This window comes from Nansenia antarctica (genome assembly GCF_963989245.1).
Source record: "Nansenia antarctica genome assembly, chromosome: 5".
Classification (NCBI taxonomy): Eukaryota; Metazoa; Chordata; class Actinopteri; order Argentiniformes; family Microstomatidae; genus Nansenia; species Nansenia antarctica.
The window spans coordinates 71,471,814-71,489,801 of NC_137690.1; the positions used below are offsets into that span (position 1 = coordinate 71,471,814).

The 17,988-nt window shown below is 45.8% G+C and overlaps 2 protein-coding genes across 2 annotated transcripts in view; both read left to right on the top strand.

Annotated features, from left to right (window-relative positions):
- The window catches only part of LOC308157081 (uncharacterized protein), a 51,047-nt gene extending 37,943 nt beyond the window's left edge, over positions 1 to 13,104 (top strand). Inside the window, exons 22-29 of the mRNA XM_080530559.1 lie at positions 7,184 to 7,296; positions 8,694 to 8,763; positions 9,018 to 9,164; positions 9,264 to 9,437; positions 9,677 to 9,777; positions 10,864 to 10,977; positions 11,118 to 11,232; positions 11,748 to 13,104. Coding sequence (XP_080386685.1) covers positions 7,184 to 7,296; positions 8,694 to 8,763; positions 9,018 to 9,164; positions 9,264 to 9,437; positions 9,677 to 9,777; positions 10,864 to 10,977; positions 11,118 to 11,232; positions 11,748 to 11,906 — 993 coding nt within the window. The 3' untranslated portion in view covers positions 11,907 to 13,104. The remainder of the gene's footprint in view (positions 1 to 7,183; positions 7,297 to 8,693; positions 8,764 to 9,017; positions 9,165 to 9,263; positions 9,438 to 9,676; positions 9,778 to 10,863; positions 10,978 to 11,117; positions 11,233 to 11,747) is intronic.
- Positions 1,967 to 6,919, top strand: LOC308159111 (uncharacterized protein; the record flags this gene model as incomplete). The annotated part of the gene is made up of 2 exons (XM_080532864.1): positions 1,967 to 4,534; positions 5,183 to 6,919. The coding sequence occupies exons 1-2, from the start codon at positions 1,991 to 1,993 to the stop codon at positions 6,917 to 6,919; spliced, it is 4,281 nt and encodes a 1,426-aa protein (XP_080388990.1). The 5' UTR covers positions 1,967 to 1,990.
- Positions 13,105 to 17,988: the final 4,884 nt, after the last annotated feature.

The following is a 17,988-nucleotide window of genomic DNA, read 5'->3' on the forward strand; positions in this document are numbered from 1 at the left end:
GAAAAGTGTTGAAAATGAAATGAAGTCTAAGGACTTTAAAGTCCAAGCGTTGCAACAAGACCTAGATCATTTGCATGAGAAGTTGTCCGAGGCAGCATCAGCACTTAAACAGGGCTCAAATCAACTCAGAGAGAAAGAGTTAGAGGCGTCTGCATCTAGGGTTCAACTAGAACATATATTGGTGTCCGTTCAGGAAAAGGATGAGGAAAACGTTGATCTGAGGCGCGCTCTCCAGGATATGGAAAGTGAGTTAAGAAAACTAGAGGTCAGTAAAGAGTGTTCTGATAAAGATTTGTCTATATTGTCACAAACGATGTCTGATAGATTAGTTGATTTAGAGGATGAAAAGGCCTGCTTAAAGGACACGATGACGCAGTTGAGGGAAAGTCATCAGTCTGAGTTAGATTCTTTGAGAGGTGAATTAGAAAATGTTTCAGAGCAGTTCAAACAGACAGAGCGTACCCTCAATGAGAGCGAAATGGGTTATCAAAGTAAGAACCAACAAGTTGTTTTATTACAGGAAAAGGTACAGCATATTCAAGCACAGATGCAAACAGAGACTGAGAGTCTGAGAGATGCAAGTGTAGAACAGACAGCTCTGTTTACCGAGGTCCAAACGAAGGATGAGAAGATCAACTGTATGACCATTCAGATCAGCCAGCAGAAGGAATTACTAGCTGGTCTCAGTCAACAGTTAAGGGAGAAGGATGCCTCAATAGCCCAGGTTATGGAATCTGCTTCAAATGAAAGGATGAAACATGCAGAGGAAAAAAGTAATTTAATCTTACAGCTGGAAAGCGTGGAAGACGCACGTAGTAACTCTGTGAAACAGCTTGAGAATGTGTCAATGCAACTAGAAGAGGGCAAAGAACATCTGTCACTCTCTGACTGTGAGATCAAAACCAAGAATACAGAGAATGAGGAACTGACAAAGGAAAAGGATAATCTCAAAACTCAGCTTGCTAAGGTATCCAAAGAAAAAGAGGCTATGAAGAAGAAGCTCCAAGCTGCTTTGGTTGTAAGGAAAGATCTATTGAAGAAAATAGAGGATCTCACTTCACAAGCTCAAGCTAATACAAAAGACCATGAAGCACATATTGCCCTTCTTAAACAGCAAATTCTTCAGAAAGAAGGGGAACTCCATGGGCTGGCCCAGGTGTCATCAGAGAGAGAAGGTATTGTGAACCAGTTAGAAAGCAATATACACATTTCACAAACCAAACTGGATGAACACGAAGCATGTTTGACAACAATGCAGCATACACTCAACGAAAAGAGCAACATCATTGAGCAACTTTATTCCAGCATTTCTGAGAAAGAAGAGGCTTTTGAACAGGAGCGGCATGACATGATGCTGAAATTGGAGCAGCTTCAAGATGAGATGAAAAAGAGAGAGGAGAGCACGAAGCAGGAAATGTCTTGTTCTACTGCTACTGATATTGAAAAAGAGCTTGCCACAGTGAAGCAAGAAAAGGCAGTCTTGCAGAAAAGGGCCCAAGCTCTTCAACTGGCACGAAAAGAAACAATGAAGAAATCTCAAGAAAGAGAAAAACAGTACAACAAAGAGTTATCTGAATTAAAAGATGATTTTAAAACACTACAGGCACAACACTGTCAGCAGACAGATGAGCTTAATGCTGTCCAATTGAGGCATGACCAGAACATTCAGAAATTGGAAGAAGACATAAATAAAGCAAAAGTGTCCCACCTTGATGAATTGGAGATCCTGAGACAGACTGTTGAGGAAAGGGATACAACTCTTAAAGACCTCAAAATGTCCCTGGCAGAGATGGACATTCAAGCCCATTCTTCATCAGCATATCAAGTAGAGCTTGAAACCCTACACTTCAAACTAGAAAGCATGTCTTCTGAGATGGCAATGAAAGATAAAATACAGGTAGAATTAGAGCAGAGGTCTAAAGTATTAATCGAGAGTTTGGAATTGGTACGCAATGAACTGGAAAAAGCACATGCAGAGATAAAGGAAAAGATGCAAGAGCAGCAGCAAGCAATTCAGATAGCTGAGCAGAAGAACCAGCAGCAGAAGCAAACTATGGTAGAAAACGTAGGATTGCAGAACCAGTTAAGCACATCACAAGCTATAGTGGAGGAACTAAAACATACCTTGGAGGAACTTTTTACTGAGAAAAACACTTTGTTAAGTGAAAGTAAAGCACTCATGGAGGAGAGGGATCAGATGAGACAAGAGCTGGAGGATGCACTTGCCCATATCGCCCAGCAATCATCCAAACTTCAAAGCTTTCAAAATACCTTAGCTGAAACTCAACAACAACTCTGTGATGAAAAAGAAGCACTAAAAGAAGAACTTGAAAAAGCTCAGTCATGTTATGTAGAATCACAGACTGAAATGGAAAGTAGTAAGTTGCACATGGAATCACTACAGCAGGAAAAAGAAAGTGCCTTCGTAGCTGTAGAACAATTAAAAGACGAGGTTGCCATGCTGGATGCACAGCTTAAAGAAGCTGAAAAAGTTAATGAGGATCTTCTTCAAAAGCTATCTGGACTACAAGGGAAATCCTTGCAACAGGAAAAGCTTATTGAGACGTCTGCCGAACTTGCAGAACTTGATGCTAGTATCAAGGAGGGAGATGATTCCCTGTTGATTTCTCAGGCTGTGGCCACTGAAAAGGAAGAACTTATTGCTGCCCTAGAACAGCAACTGCAGCGACAGATTCACCTTCATGGAGTTGCCATGGAAAAGATGGGGACCGAAGTTGATGAGCTACGGCAGAGGTCTCGAGAAGATACCAGCAAAATTAAAGATCAGGACAACCAAAGCAAAATGGCACTTCTCACCAAGAAGCTTCAAGCAGCCTTAATCTCCAGGAAAGAAATATTGAAGGAGTCCTCCTTACTGAAAGAACAAATACAAACACTGTCAGCTAAACATGAACATATAGAGACTTCATCTGCTGCTCTGGAAATGTCCATTGCCAGGTTGAAACAACAAAAAGAGGATTTGGAGAGCTCTCTATCATCCTTAAGCAAGGAGAAGGAGAAGCTTAGTACTGATGTTGATCGCATCCTCAATGATAACCACAATCTGTCTGCAGCCTGTGACAGCCTCAAACGCACAATAGAAAATATCACCCAACAGAAACAAGCATTTTCATGTCAGCTTGAGTCGCTGAATGACTCCCAGACTGAGGAGTTATCAGAATGGAAATCAAAACACGCAGAGCTTAAACAGGAGTACGAGTCTCTTCTGCAAGCTTATGAGAATGTCAGCAGTGAAATGGATAAGATGAGACAACTGTTGGAGGGGGCCAGAAGAGAGAGGCAGGAAGCGCTCTTTAAAGCTCACAAATCTGAGTCCGAGAGGGAAAGTCTGGAGAAGCAAGTCAGCGAAATGGAGGATGAGAACGAGATCATTAAAGATGAGATGAGAACGTTTGCTGAGGCAAATCAACAGAAGATTGAAGAGCTGGAAGAGGAGAATCAAACAATCAAAAAAGACTTGCAAGAGTTCACATTCCGAAATCAGAAACAGCAGACAGAGATCCATAGGCTTAAAGAGTCATCAGAGGAGCTCACTGAGAAGCTTACAGCGATTCAGCTTGACAATGGCAGCCTGGCTGAGGAACTCAGGGAAGCAAGCGCTTCATCAGTGAGGTGGCTCACAGAATCAAAAGCATGTGAGAATAACATTCAATGTAAACTAGATGAAGCACTCAATTTGAACAATTCACTGACTGCCCAGATCAGAGCCCTGAAGACAGAACTTGCTGCCCAACAGGAAATCAGTGAACTGATGCAAAAGCAGAAACAGAATCTCTCTGAAACAATTAAACAAATACAGAATGACCATGACGTGGATTTGGGGGGAAAAGACTGTGCCATGGCAGAGCTTCAAGACGTTATCAACAGACACATACAAGAAACCATCAGCCTTAACGAGAAGGTCAAGATCTTGGAGGATGACAAATCTCTACTGCAAGAGGAGCTTGAAAATGTTCAAGAGATCTCAGATGCAGTGAAAAATGAGAATGAGTATTTGGAATCAGTGGGTCTCCAAAACTCAGAGAGGATCGATGAACTGATCGAGGCGATTAATGTTCTCCAAGCCCAGAGTACACATCTTTCTAATCAGCTGACAGCGAGCAAAGATGAGAAGGCTCAGGTTTGTAAGGCAAAAGAGGAGCAGCAGTTGAAGTTAGTGAAGGAATTTGAGGAGAAGCTCAAAATGGTCCAGAGAGGAAATCAAGGCTCCCAGAATGTAAAAAAAGAGCTCCAAGAACTACTGAAAGAAAAACATCATGAAATGAATCAGTTGCAACATGACTGCATCAAATACCAGGAGCTAATTTTAGACTTGGAGAGGTCTTTGAAGGCCTCTGAGTCAGCATGTAAACAGCTGGAGAAAGAGCTGAAGGAACTTACTATGAGGGTGTTGAGTGGAGAAGAGAGCAGGAGGCACCTCGAAGCTGAGCTGATTACACACAAGAACCTTCTCAGTGAGGCCAAGAAAGATGTGGCATGCATCAGCTCTGAAAAGGACCAATTGATTACGGAAGTATCAGAGAGGACCAAACTATCCGAATTTCAGATCACAGAGAGAACAAAAGCATTAGAAAATGTTGCAAAACAGCAAGAGAGCGTTTATATGAAGAGGCAGATGATTTTACAGAAACAGATGGAGGAGCTTCAGGATTCAAATGAAAGGGAGAGTCATATAGTGGTAGAATTGAGACGTCAAATAGACTCACAAGATTTACAAATGCATACTCTTAAGAGAGAGGCTGAAACTAATTCAGCTAAGCTAGCTGCCCTGTCTTTCAGTCCGCAGGCTGCAGATGCTATGCAAAGTTGGAATGACTTATTTGAAAAGACATTGCATGAGAAGGATAACCAGCTTCTAGAACAGGGCTTTGTGATAAAGAGATTCCTTGAAGAAACAAGAGTCAAGGAGAAAGAGGTGAATGAAATGCAGGTGACCAAGTCGAGGCTGGAGAGGGCTCTTGGTGAATATACAGTAGCTGCCAATGCACAACAGAGGCAGTTATTTGTCATGGGTGCCAGTAATACAGAGCTCAGCCAATCTGTAGAGCTTCTGCGTAGGCAATTACAGGGACTGAGTTCACACGTTGAGAGGTTAGAGCAGGATAAGAGTGTATTGAATAGACAGCTCAAAGACGAGACGGATTCCACATCCCAAACGCAGTTAAATCTCCAGCAGCTCGAGAAGACACAGTCAGACACAGAGTCCCAGCTACTCCTCTCACAGTCTCACAATGACAAGCGTCAGGTTGATTTTGAAAAGCAGGAGGCAATTTCCCTGCACCTGAAATCACTCCTACAGAACAAAGATGCAGAGATCTCCTCTCTGCTGTCCTCCAGAGATGGGCAGATGTCAGGGTATCTAGAACAGCTCCAGGCTAATCATGGTGCCCAGGTGACGGGCTATGAGGACAGGTTAACGGCACTGTATTATGGGAGGGGAAAAGCTGACGGGGAGTTTAGAAGGCTGGAGAGCAAAGTCAAAACCCTCCAGGTTAAACTTGATAAGTCCGTTCAGGAAAAGGAGCAGACGGCTGCTAAGATGGAGACGTTCAGGAACTCCATGGTGTCCTTGCAGACTGAGAAGGATAATTTGATGTCAGAGTACAGGATCCTTGAGGCACAGAATCAGGCAGAAATTAAAGTCAGAGAGGGCTCAGTTGAGGGAGACCTGAATGCGACTAAGGGCCTTAAACATGAAATTAGGACTCTCCTACATCAGATGGATGATTTGAACTCAGAGAATGCCATGCTCAAGGCACAGCTGATCCGATACAGAGAGGACTTGAACCAGGTCCTGTCCCTCAAGGACAACCAGTTGAAAGAGCTGCTAAAGAAGCAGCAAGACACCATCAAAAACCTTGATAACCAAAAATCCATAGCTGAAAAGCAGCACAGAGAGACCCTTCTGCAACTCAAGGGGGAGGGCCAGGCAAATGATGCCTTAAAAGTTGAGAAGTCAAAACTTCAAACTCTGGTCGCACAACTGGAGGCTGACATGTTGGCCCTGAAAAAGCAGTGGGCTGAGACGAATGAAAGCAAAGTGATTGCTGATTTGCAGCAGGCCGTCGCAGCCAAAGCTGCTGAATGTAATTCCCTACAGCAAAAACTATTTGCCCAAAAGGTGGCATCAGATGACTTGAAAACCAGCCTGCAGCAACTGGAGAGTGAGACAGACAAGAAATTGGGAGAGGCAGACGACAAGTATAACAGCGAGCTGGATGCTTTCGAGCGGGAGGCAGACCAGATGAGGAACGAGAGGGAGACGGCAGATCAGAGTATGACCGAGCTGGCCACAGACTTGCTGCAAACCGAGGAACTGTTGACCGAGGCCAGAGGCCAAAACAAGGACTTGAAGTCTCAGAACGAGTCTCTGGGCAAAGCTATGGCAGCCCTGCAGAACAACCGTGACCAGCTCATTGAGGACTTCAAGATCCTTCGTAACAGATACGACGACGAGCTCAGAGACACCCAGGCAGCCATGAGCAAAGTGGAGCACCGTCTAGGGGACGCCACCTCGGAGCTGGCCAACTTAGCCAAAGAGAGGCACATTCTGGTTCAGAAATACTCTGCGCTAGAGAGCAGAGACGCCTACTCTCAGCTTACCACTCTTGTCGATGAGCTGTCTGGGGCTTTGTCGCAGAAGGAGGGAGAGCTCAAAAGGGTCTCCCTGGAGAATGATACGTATGGCCGGCAGGTGTCGGCCTTCTCCAGATCCATGGCCAGCCTCCAGGACGACAGAGACCGGCTGATGGAGGCACTGGCAGAGGCCAGGGGGGCGTTGGAACCCAGGCAAGGGTCAGGTCCAGGTGCAGTGAACTCGGTGGAGTCAAATAGCCATAGGAGCAGTATTGATGCCCTGCAGACTGAGACAGAAGGGCTGGTAAGTCACCAGCTGTGACTCAAAGCTTGTTTGCTTGATTATGTTTTATTGATTTGTTCATTGGCTGTGTGTGAGCTTGCAGGCAGCATGCAGGGTCCAGGCAGAAAGCAGTTTATTATTATTTTTTACCGGTCATGGCTTTGGTGTGTGCAAGCATGACAAGTTGGTTGTGACGCAGGAATGCAGTTGTCAATGAAATGCTCAATGTTTAAGTCTGAACAAATGTGCTTTGTGTTGTTGTTGTTGTTTTGTCTCTCTAACGGTTTGTTTTGTCCACTAAAGGAGATGAGGCAGAGGATGGATGAGCTGCAGAGTGAGTTACAGCAGGCCCAAGCCTACAGACAGCAGACGGTGCAAGAAGTCAACGGGTACCAGGCAGAACTTGCCAAGCTCAGGTAAGTTCACATCACCTAATAGCATCTATCCACTTAAGGTTTTGGTCAAATTAGTTCAGAGTGGGGCGCTTATGGTTTTGGTCAAATTAGTTCAGAGTGGGGCGCTTATGGTTTTGGTCAAATTAGTTCAGAGTGGGGCGCTGAGGTGGCGTAGCGGGTTAAGCGTTGACCATGTAACCGCAGGGTCCCCGGTTTTGATTCCGGCCGGGGACATATCCTGCATGTCATTCCTCCTCTCTCTCTCTCTCACCCATCCTTCCTGTCTAAATCTCTACTATATCTGTCAATAAAAAATGAAAAATATGAGTGGGACTGCTAATAATTTGTTCAGAGTTAAGTTCAGGGTTATGATAAGGGTTAGGGGATAGTTAAAATCTACGTAACATCTACAAGCCATCTATTTGGGACGATCCAAATCCAATTACCCTAATAAAAACAATACTTTTTTTGTTTGTTTTTTTACCTTTGTGGTGTGGTAGGCTAGGCTACCCTTTAATAGTTGTCTGATTTTTGGTCAATAAGATTATTTTTTACCTAATAGTTCAATGTAATGAATGCACTCAGTTAAACGTAGACTGGGATATGACTTCATAGAAAAAACAAGTGGGGCGATGCTTGCAGAGACTTTGAGAAATGATTCAACAGACGAGAGAATAGAGTGTGTTGCGATAGAAGTTTTGTTTTGTTTGCAATTGTGAGCGTTCAAACTGGTTCTCATCCAGACAGCTGCCTACTTAAGGCGAGTTGTCAGACAAATCTGAATTATGATCTCTGATTTGTGGCTCGTCGTAGATTACCTAATAGATTTAGACACCGTCAGACCCAGAAAAGAAAAGCCTTAGATTGGTCAAAACTACTTTTGGGTTGTATTACAGTTTTTTTCCCCACTGAAGCCAGAGTCAAAAGGATGTCATGGATCTAATCACGTCTCATAGATAGACTTTTTTTTTTGCCGTGGCAAATGCCTTCCCCCTTATTGCTATGCAACAGATGCCATGGTTTCAGGTTTCCATAGTCAAGGTTGTGTTGCTTTATTCAGTGTGCCTCCGTGCGCCACCAGAATAAACGTCTATAAATCAGAGATGGCAGGTGTCATGGCACGATTGATCTGTCCTCCTTGACCAACACAAGTTCACACCCTTACAAGGGGACACCAGTTCACTTTCTACACCCCCAAAAGACTAGCTTTTTTAATAGCGTAGCTGGTTTACATCGGGAATCTGAGGAGACGGTCAAGAGTGTTGGCAAGCCAGAGGTCAAGAAGTTCAAGACTCGGTCCGAGCAACTTGGGAATCGCAGGCTACTGTTGGCAGCAACTTCACGTCTGTTTCAGATGATGCACAGTGGCCATTGTGTGCCAGAGGGCTCACTACACATCCCCACTCATTGTTCCTCAGGTCTGAGCGCGGCAGGCTCCAGTCTGAATGCCAAGCCCTGAAGGAGATGCATCTGGCTGGGGAGAGGAAGGTTGGCTACCCTGTCAAGGTAGGAGTGGAGCTCTGAATACAGTTTTTTTTTACTATTGTTTGTGGACTTTCCCAATCAGGCTTTAATTTAGGTTTTTCCATGTGCTCTTTTGATCCTCTTGTTTCGCGATGTGGCCTCCTGCCACTGTCTGAGACGGAAGAGTTGTTACTCTTGTATTATTTGTGGATATACTTTACTCATTGTGTGCGTGTGCATGTGCCTGTGTGCGTGTGTGTGTGTGTGTGTGTGTGTAGGAGACCATGGCCCTGGTGGGTAAGGACGCGACTGAGGATCCAGTGGCCCAGCTGCGGGCAGAGAGAGTTCAGCTGCAGAGAGACCTCCAACGCTGCCTCTCTGAGATCCAGCAGAGAGACCTCCACTGTCAGCAGATTAATGTCAAAGTAAGGTAGCCATTGTGCACATGTTTATATACACACAGACACACACCAGCTCAACATCAAGATACTGAGCAACCCCACAACCCCCCATCCCCCCCCCAGCTCCAGCAGGCGGTGGAGGAGAAAGGGGGCGTGTCCTCCCAGCTGAGAGCCGTGTCTCAGACACTGAGGGACACCCAGCTGCACCTGGGGCAATTGCAGAACCGCTGCTATTGGCTGGAGAGCCAGACCCAGGCCACGCCCAACCAGCACTCCCAGGTACGCCACGTACTACGTGTGTGTGTGTGTGTGTGTGTGTGTGTGTGTGTGTGTGTGTGTGCGTGTGCGTGTGTGTGAGACACTAGCCCTCTCTATAACCCTTTTCCATCTGAAGTTTGGCCTACGTGCGTGCGTGCGTGCGTGCGTGCGTGCGCGTGCGTGCATGCATGCATAGAAAGCCCATGCATTTGTATGAGAGTGTGTATGACTTAAGTATTAAGTTAATGTATTTTTCTTTCTTTTGTTGTCATGTCCAGCAGGGGTCAGTGTCTGTTGAGGTGGCCCCAGGAGCCCCTCAGGAGAGGACCAGTGCCGTGGTCGACATGGACACCATGGAGGCCGGCGAGCTCCGAGCCAGGTGACGTTGTGTGCACAGTGTGATCCAGGGTGGTTGTGGCGGAGCAGAATCAAGACACTTTACTTAAGTTGTTAAACACTTGGGTCTAATGCTAGACTTCTATTTTTTTCTTCTGTTTTTAACACAATTCAACCATATATTCTAACTTATTTTAGAACAATTTGCCTTGAGTAACTTGACTTGGTCTTGTGGGCTGGATTCTTGACCTTTTAAAAATATATATATCACTTGAGTTTTTATTGGGTTTCAGCATAGACATGGACAGAACATCATATCTACATCTTATGATAAAACAAAGGGTAAAGAAACATAGCATAACCCATAAACAGATGGAAAGGAAAGGGAATAAAGTAAGAAAATAAGAAGAAATAAGAAGTCCGGAGGTGTTTCAATAAACATGTTACTGGTAATATATTTTGAATGGGTATTAAATTAGAAGGTGTCACGTTTCATAGATTGTTGACTTTTTAGCTCACAGGACACAACGAGGGAGGGGAAGTGGAATTCTGTCTGACCAGATTTGCTCCTCAACTGTCTCCCCACACGGATATGTGCTTTCACTGTTATTTATCCTTGTCCAGTCTGTCCTGTCTTCAATTAAACAACATATCAATGACAAAAGACATGATGATAGATTTTAGGAGACATGCCAACACACATGACGCCATTAGCTTTGGATAAAAGCTAAATGGTTAAAAAAAAATAAGTAACCTGAACCTGAACCTGAACCTGAACCTGAACCTCTGTGTGTGTGTGTGTGTGTGTGTCCGTGTGTGTGTGTGTGTGTGTGTGTGTGTGTGTGTGTGTGTCCGTGTGTGTCCGTGTGTGTCCGTGTGTCCGTGTGTCCAAGTCAAGAGTCAAGAGTCACTTTATTGTCCCATCACTGGGAAATTTGTTTTGGGCTTACACCCCACAGCAGCCAACAAAGAGCAACAGACAATACAGGATATTAGCACACAAACAGAAGGCGGACCTGATTAAAACAAGAGTGGAAATAAAATGATAGCAAGATAAGTTACATTCATCTGGTGCAGTTTAAAAGTTTAACAGAAACGGGAATAAAAGTCCGTGTCCGTCGTGTCCCAGGCTGATGGAGGTGGAGCAGAGCGTCACCCAGCTCAGTCAGAGTCTGGCTGAGGAGAGGACCAGGAGAGAAGACGCAGAGGAGGCTCTGGGATTGGCTGAGGAGAGAGCCAAGAGGTCAGACACACACACACACGCACACGCACACACACACACACACACGCATACCACTGACACCCTCAAGCCTGGGAAGTGCTCCTGCTCTCCTCCTCCTTCATGTCCGGTTGCTCTCTCTCTCTCTCTCTCTCTGGTTGCAGTGTTGACTCCAGCCCCTCCAGATCCGCCCACAGAGACTTCAGCATCCAGCTGGAGACGGAGGAGGAGTGGGCGGCCCTCATCCTCGACCCCAACGAGCCTGTCCTCACACGCAAGGTACCCTACCACACACACCTACCACTACACCTACCCTACCACACACACCTACACCTACACTACCACACACACCTACAACTACACTACTGAACCTTACCTTACCATACTCCTCGGTTGATGTGTATACACACAAAACACCACGATCATGGTAATACTACATTATAATATTCTGTTTCTACATTGTTAATATGCCTAAAGCAATGTGTCTGTTCTTCCCAATATCACCATAATAGTGTGTAATTAAATAGTGAGAAAACACAGAGATTATCCTCAGACACTTACACAACAACAGTAGCCTTTGTAAAAAAAATTGTTTTTTTTGTACGGGAGGGCAAATGACTTATCACGATGAGGCAAGCCAAAAAAATGTGAATACTCAAATTCATAATCTAGACATTTTTATCGATTTGAATCATTGCCTTACTATTGACTCCACTGGGATTTTGTGGGCGGAGTTATGATGTTTTGATGACGAGGTCGTGACCCTAAACGCCGTGTCACCGTCCCTTCCCCAGATGAAAGGCGGAGTGTTGGCCTGCCGCCAATGGCTGCGTGGGCGCAGCCTCTACTGCTCCAAGCTGCTGACGTCGCGAGCCAGGTCACGCTACTTCTTCCTGGCCTACCTGCTCACGCTGCACATCGCAGTCCTCATGTGCCTCACCGGCGCCCTCTAGCGAACAGCGCCGAGCGAGCGTCGAGCACTCACCTTTAGCGGGCGAGGAGGAGGAGGACAACTTAAAGCAACGTAGGAAAGAGAAACAAATGTCTGGTCTCGATATCCGTCGAGTTGCCTGTGCGGCGTGAGGCATTCAGGTGTCTCTCAGATACTCCAGAGTGGCTTCCTCCTCTTCTCGCTACATTTTGCTTGTACTCTCTCTCTCTCTCTCCCTGATCTCAAAAGAAAAACGGACAAGAGATTCCTTCGCTCGGCCGCCAACGCCGCTTGGGCCTTGTCCTGTCTTCTGTGATCAGAGTGACGAGGAAGACGAGTAGAGGAAGAACCTTTTGGACTATTGAGAGACCAACCCAGTGAATGTACCAGGCTACAACTGTGTCGTCTGGACGATGTCATCTTTATGTGTGAAAAGCCTGAGAGGGCACAGAAAGCCATATCCATTCTCTTAATACACTCACTGCTGGGCACTTTATTAGGAACAGGAACTGTACACCCTTCTCATTCATCCAGGTGGTGGAACGGTGTGGGGAATGTTTTCTTGGCACACTTTGGGCCCGTTAATACCAATCAATCGTTGCTTGAATGCCGTAGCCTATTTGAGTGTTGTTGCTGACCGTGTGCATCCCTTCATGGCCACGATGTACCCGTCTTCTAATGGCTGCTTCCAGCGTGATAATGCACCATGATGTCACAAAGCTAAAGTCGTCTCACAATGGTTTCATGAACATGACGATGAGTTCAGTGTTCTTCGGTGGCCTTCCCAGTCACCGGATCTGAATCCAATAGAACACCTTTGGGATGTGGTAGGAATTGCGTGATGCAGACCAGAATGTCAAAGGGCATCTTGTGGAATCAATGCCAGAAAGAATTGAGGCTGTTCAGAGAGCAAAGGGAAGACCCTACCCAGTGTTAGTATAGTGTTTCGAAATAAAGTGCTCAGTTAGTGTATGTATTCATTACGATCGTGTGTGTGTGTGTGTGTGTGTGTGTGTGTGTGTGTGTGTGACACTAGCCCTCTCTATAACCCTTTTCCATCTGACGTTTGGCCTAAGTTTTAGCTGTATCTGCCCTAGTCAGCATTTACATAATGTCAACTTGTAGGTACCGACTCTCCCGGTACTTTAATCAAGGGATACAATACAAATCACATTTTGCAGATGTGTTTGTATTTTTTTCTGTGTTCTCGCTGCTGCTCAACCCCCCTGCTGCTTAACCCCCCCCCCCCCCCCCCCCCAGTCAAAACACTCCCCCATCCCCCCACCTTCACCCCTATTGCTGGAATCCACTGTGTGGTTCTTTCAGGCACGCCCCTGGTGCTTCCTAGGTATGGCTGGAGCATGGCTGCCTTTCTTGGCACCATGTGATACTTGCTGCTGAATTCAAGCTATGCACTAAAAACCAATGGACCTATCGCTAAGCCACGCCCCAAAATAGAAATTGCCCAATCGTATCACAGCAAAAGTCACTACAGGCAGAAAACTCGGACAAACCTACTCACTAATATCTGATGGTGAAAAGCTTCTAGACGAAATATTCTTGTCCTCTTTAAAATTAAAATAAACATGTCTTACTTGCTGTGGTAAATCAGAAATCAGAAATTTGCCAACTCCCGCCCATTGTGAGTCATTGAATGTCATTCAAGTCACGGTCGGTCAGTCAGTCACTGTCGATGAAGCGTTGTTTGTTTGTCCGAGTTTTCGAAGGGGGCGTGGCTTACCGATAGGTCCATTGTATGTACTCCTCATCTCAATTCAGTGGCAGGGTGGGGGGGCCCTCCCCTTTGGTGAAAGTGATCCAACATAAGACTGACTTGATCATGCCTGACTTGATCCTGCCCACTCGGTTTAGAGTGTTGTCTACAAGGGTACACTCGTGAAATGATACTGAATAAAAGGTTTGCACTGTTAAAAATAAAGTGAGATTAAGGTGAATAAAAGAGTGCAAGTATACTGTAGAACTGTGGATGGATGGATGGATGGATATCTCTCTTTCTCTTTGTGGCCCTTCTGCTCTGTTTGTTGACACTACGTTCATACTTTTCATTTGATTGTTTTCATGCAGAACAACACGATTGATTGATTGATTGATTGATTACAGGGTTGTCATTTCACAATGCAGGATCCACCCGTAAGCCATATCACTTTGATAAACACTCCCATATAACTCTTAATGTCCTGGGGGGGGGTTTCCATCACCGTTGCCAAAGGAAAATCCAGGATTATTTTTTGGGTAAGTCTTGCGAAACTTCGAAATCAAAATAAGCCTCGGTTTTCCTTTAGCGACGTTGATGGAATAACCCCCTGGTTAGTAAGGAAAGCCCAAGTTGAATATGAACGGCGTCTGTTATACCAAGTGTATTTGGTTGTGTGTACGAAATGTAGAGTATTGAGAGGAGTGTGATGGGCGGACTGGTTGATGCTGCTGTGTGAAACACCGTTCTCTGTTCCGACGTAAGCTATGTGACGTAAGCTATGTGGTACTTTGGTCCTGATGATCTGTATATATGGTGTGATTGAAAAAGGACGGAACAAATAAACAGAATCTATTTATAAAACAGTAAACTACTGAGTGAACCCGATTTCTAAATAGGGTCTATTTTTAAAAGATCATATAAAACAACAGCCTTGTGATTGCGGGGTGGTTGAAGGTGTACAATACTTTGTGGAGAAGGGTCTTTTTTTGTGATGTACGGTTTCTGTCTTGAAGAAAGAGGAATTTTATTAAAGTTATTTGAAAAATCAAGAGACTTTCGGTGACTGTTTTTGAAATGTGTGTTTCTGTACGTTTCTCCTGAGTGACTTTAATTGACTGTTGTGTCGGTTTGTTTGTGTCTTTGCGTGTATGTATGTTCATTTCAGTGCCTAACCTGGATATGCCCTTACACTCCTTAAAACATGTTTCACAGGAAATGGTTTATGGGTGGCGTAGCTCACTAAGGCGTCAGCCATGTAAACACAGGGTCTCCGGGTCAATTCCGGCCATTGACATATCCTGCATGTCATCCCCCCTCTCTCACCTGTCCTTCCTGTCAATCTCTAGTCTATCCCAGTGCCCTAAAAACATTTAAAAAGGAAAAGGTTTATGCACATTCAAGTGCTCACTAACTATGCATCCATGTATGTGACAGGGTCTGGTTAAAAAGTCCTCATGGTCACTTTTCAGTTTTTTCCAGATTATGAAAATGCCGATTGTAAGCTTTTAAATGATGTGTCATACATCGAAATCGTACATTGAAGATATGCTTATTTGAATGTTGGTCCACCTCAAACCAAATGGCGGAGAAACGGACTCTGAATCACAGGAGAAACAGCTGCTAATAGAAAGGAACATCACTATGAACATCTTGAGCACATCACAACATGCTAACCTACACATAATTAGATGATCACACAGTCCTTGCTTTTGAACACGTCCTAAAACTTAAGTTTGTTTACAAGCCATGTATCACTTACCAGTAGCCTACGGCAGACAAAAATATAAGTATTTAGCGATCCTAAAATTGCTGTTTGTTATAACGAGTGGGCTCTTCAACATTTCAAACTTTCGTAATTTGCCTCATTTGCACGACTTTGGACGACGAGGATTGCCGACATGGCCCTATTTACCAGGCCGTGTCACACATTGGATTCCTTCCCCTCTCAGGGAGAACAAAGCTCTGGCTACCGTACCTGCCATAGTCAGCACCCCCGGAGCGGTTCGGTGTTAATTAAGCGCCTTGCTCAAGGGCACAACAGCAGATAGGATGCCAGCAACCTTCCTGTCACCAGCTCACATCCGGCTCCCTCCTGGGGTGGGGATCGTACCAGCGACCTACCGATTGCTGGCCACCCTCTCTAACTTTCGAGGCTACCTGCCCCCCCCCGGGATTCTACCCAAGTAGAGTCAAGCCGCTAGATACTTGTGTCGACCTGGGAGGAATGGATAGACAAAAGCCACATGGTGAACGTTCTGCCTGACGTCGGAGAAGCAAGGTGGAGCTGTTACCATTATTGCCTGTAGAAATGAAATCCCTCCCTGGTAGAAATGAAAAATCCCTGAGACTCAACACAAATAAGCCTGGATTTTCCTTCAGCGACGTTGATGGAACACCCCCCCCCCCCCAGGTCTACCGACGTGTCTTGGTGCTAGTGGTTGATGTGGGATTCAGGGAACAAGGCGACTAGATCCGTGCTCCACGTGTATCTAATCCCCCAACGCTCCCTCTCACCCTACCTAACACCCATTGGAGGTGGCTTACACATCGCCTTTGAAGGAATTGTGTCACAGAGCAACATCCCAGTGTTTCCTTGTCGCCAAATGACCCCCACACCCCCACAGCAGGGAGCCATGTGTGTGACGCGCTAGGACAGACAAAGCCATAGCCCCCATTCCTCCTCCTCCTCCTCCACCACCATGATGAAGGATGCATACAGTTCCCTTGTATTTATAGCACTCAATACTTCAGGATGTTCGAATAACTTTACTCTGTGGAGGCCTACTGTCTGTCTCTCTGTCTCTCTCTGTCTCTCTCTCTCTCTCCGTCTCTCTCTCCATCTCTCTCTCTGTCTCTCTCTCTCTCTCTGTCTCTCTCTCTCTGTCTGTCTCTCCCCGTCTCTCTCTCTCTCTCTCCATCTCTCTCTGTCTCTGTCTCTCTCTCTCCCCGTCTCTCTCCATCTCTCTCTCTCCATCTCTCTCTCTCTGTCTCTTTCTCTCTCCCCGTCTCTCTCTCTCTCTCCCGTCTCTCTCTCTCTCTCCCCGTCTCTCTCTCTGTCTCTCTCTCTCTCTCTCTGTCTCTGTCTCTCTCTCTCTCTCCATCTCTCTCTGTCTCTGTCTCTCTCTCTCTCCCTGTCTCTCTCTCTCCATCTCTCTCTCTCTCTCTAGGCATACATGTTACCAACTCATACCAGTGCAAAGGCCTATTGTCAGCGTGTGCATACAGGACATGTACACACTTTCACACACGGCAGCGGCACAGTAAAGACTGATCTTGTCCAGGTGTTGATAAAGACAAGCATCCCAATTTCCACCTGTGCAAAGTACTTCCAAAGGAGTATCTGCTTACACACACACACACACACACACACACACACACACACACACACGCAGACTAGCATCACAACGCAGAGTACTAACCACTATACGATCACGGCCAAAAGAAATCAGACATTACAGGGAGGGTCTCCCTGCAGTAATTTAGGGCTGAGTGCCTTACTCAAGGGCACACTAGTGGTGGTGTTCCCAGGTGGGATTTGAACTCATGACCTTCTGACCACCACTACGGGTAGTCCCTAATTAGTACGGGTAGTCCCTAATTAGTACGGGTAGTCCCTAATTAGGAGTCCCTAATGAAAAGCATGAAAGGGCCACGGTCAGCTGGATACACGCACGTATCAAACAAACCACCTCAAATAATCCCTACTGTTTTGCCTTGTAAGACCCCTCACACACACACACACACCTAGTGTATACCCCCCCCATGCCTACGAACACCTCCCCTGTCAGCCGGCTCAATAAATTGTGGTCTAATATTAAACCAACACAATGTCTGAGGCGAGCCTGTTTAGTAGCAGTCAGATGCCACGGCTGCCACAACGCTGCCACAGAGCTGCCCCTGCTCTTCTTCCACGGAGGACAAAGCACCAGCTGGGGGGGTGGGGGGGGGCAGGTGTCCTTAAAAGGCCTTAGGTGTTAGGAGGCACTGGGTTGGCAGTTGGGGGGAAGGGGAAGATTTGGGGGGGAGGGAAGGTAAGGGGAATATACTGTATATAGTATGGGTGTTGAGGGGGGGTGGGGGGCTGGGCGGGGTGGTGGGGTTCAGTACAAAAGAGTGTGTCTAGGTGGTTCTGTTCACTCTGTCAAGGGAGCAACATCACACAAGCCTCCTCCTCTTCTCTACCGGGTAAGCTGGACGAACGAGACACACTTTTCGAACACTCCCTAAGTTGGTTCTTAGACGGGTGGAGAACGACACTTAAGTATTTTGAGCGTGTACTACTGTATACGGAGACAAAGACGTAGACTTATCAGTGGAAGGCACTGGCTGCATGGTATGCTTAAAAAAAAAAAGAAGAACATAATTTAAAAAGTAAATGCTCTTTTGA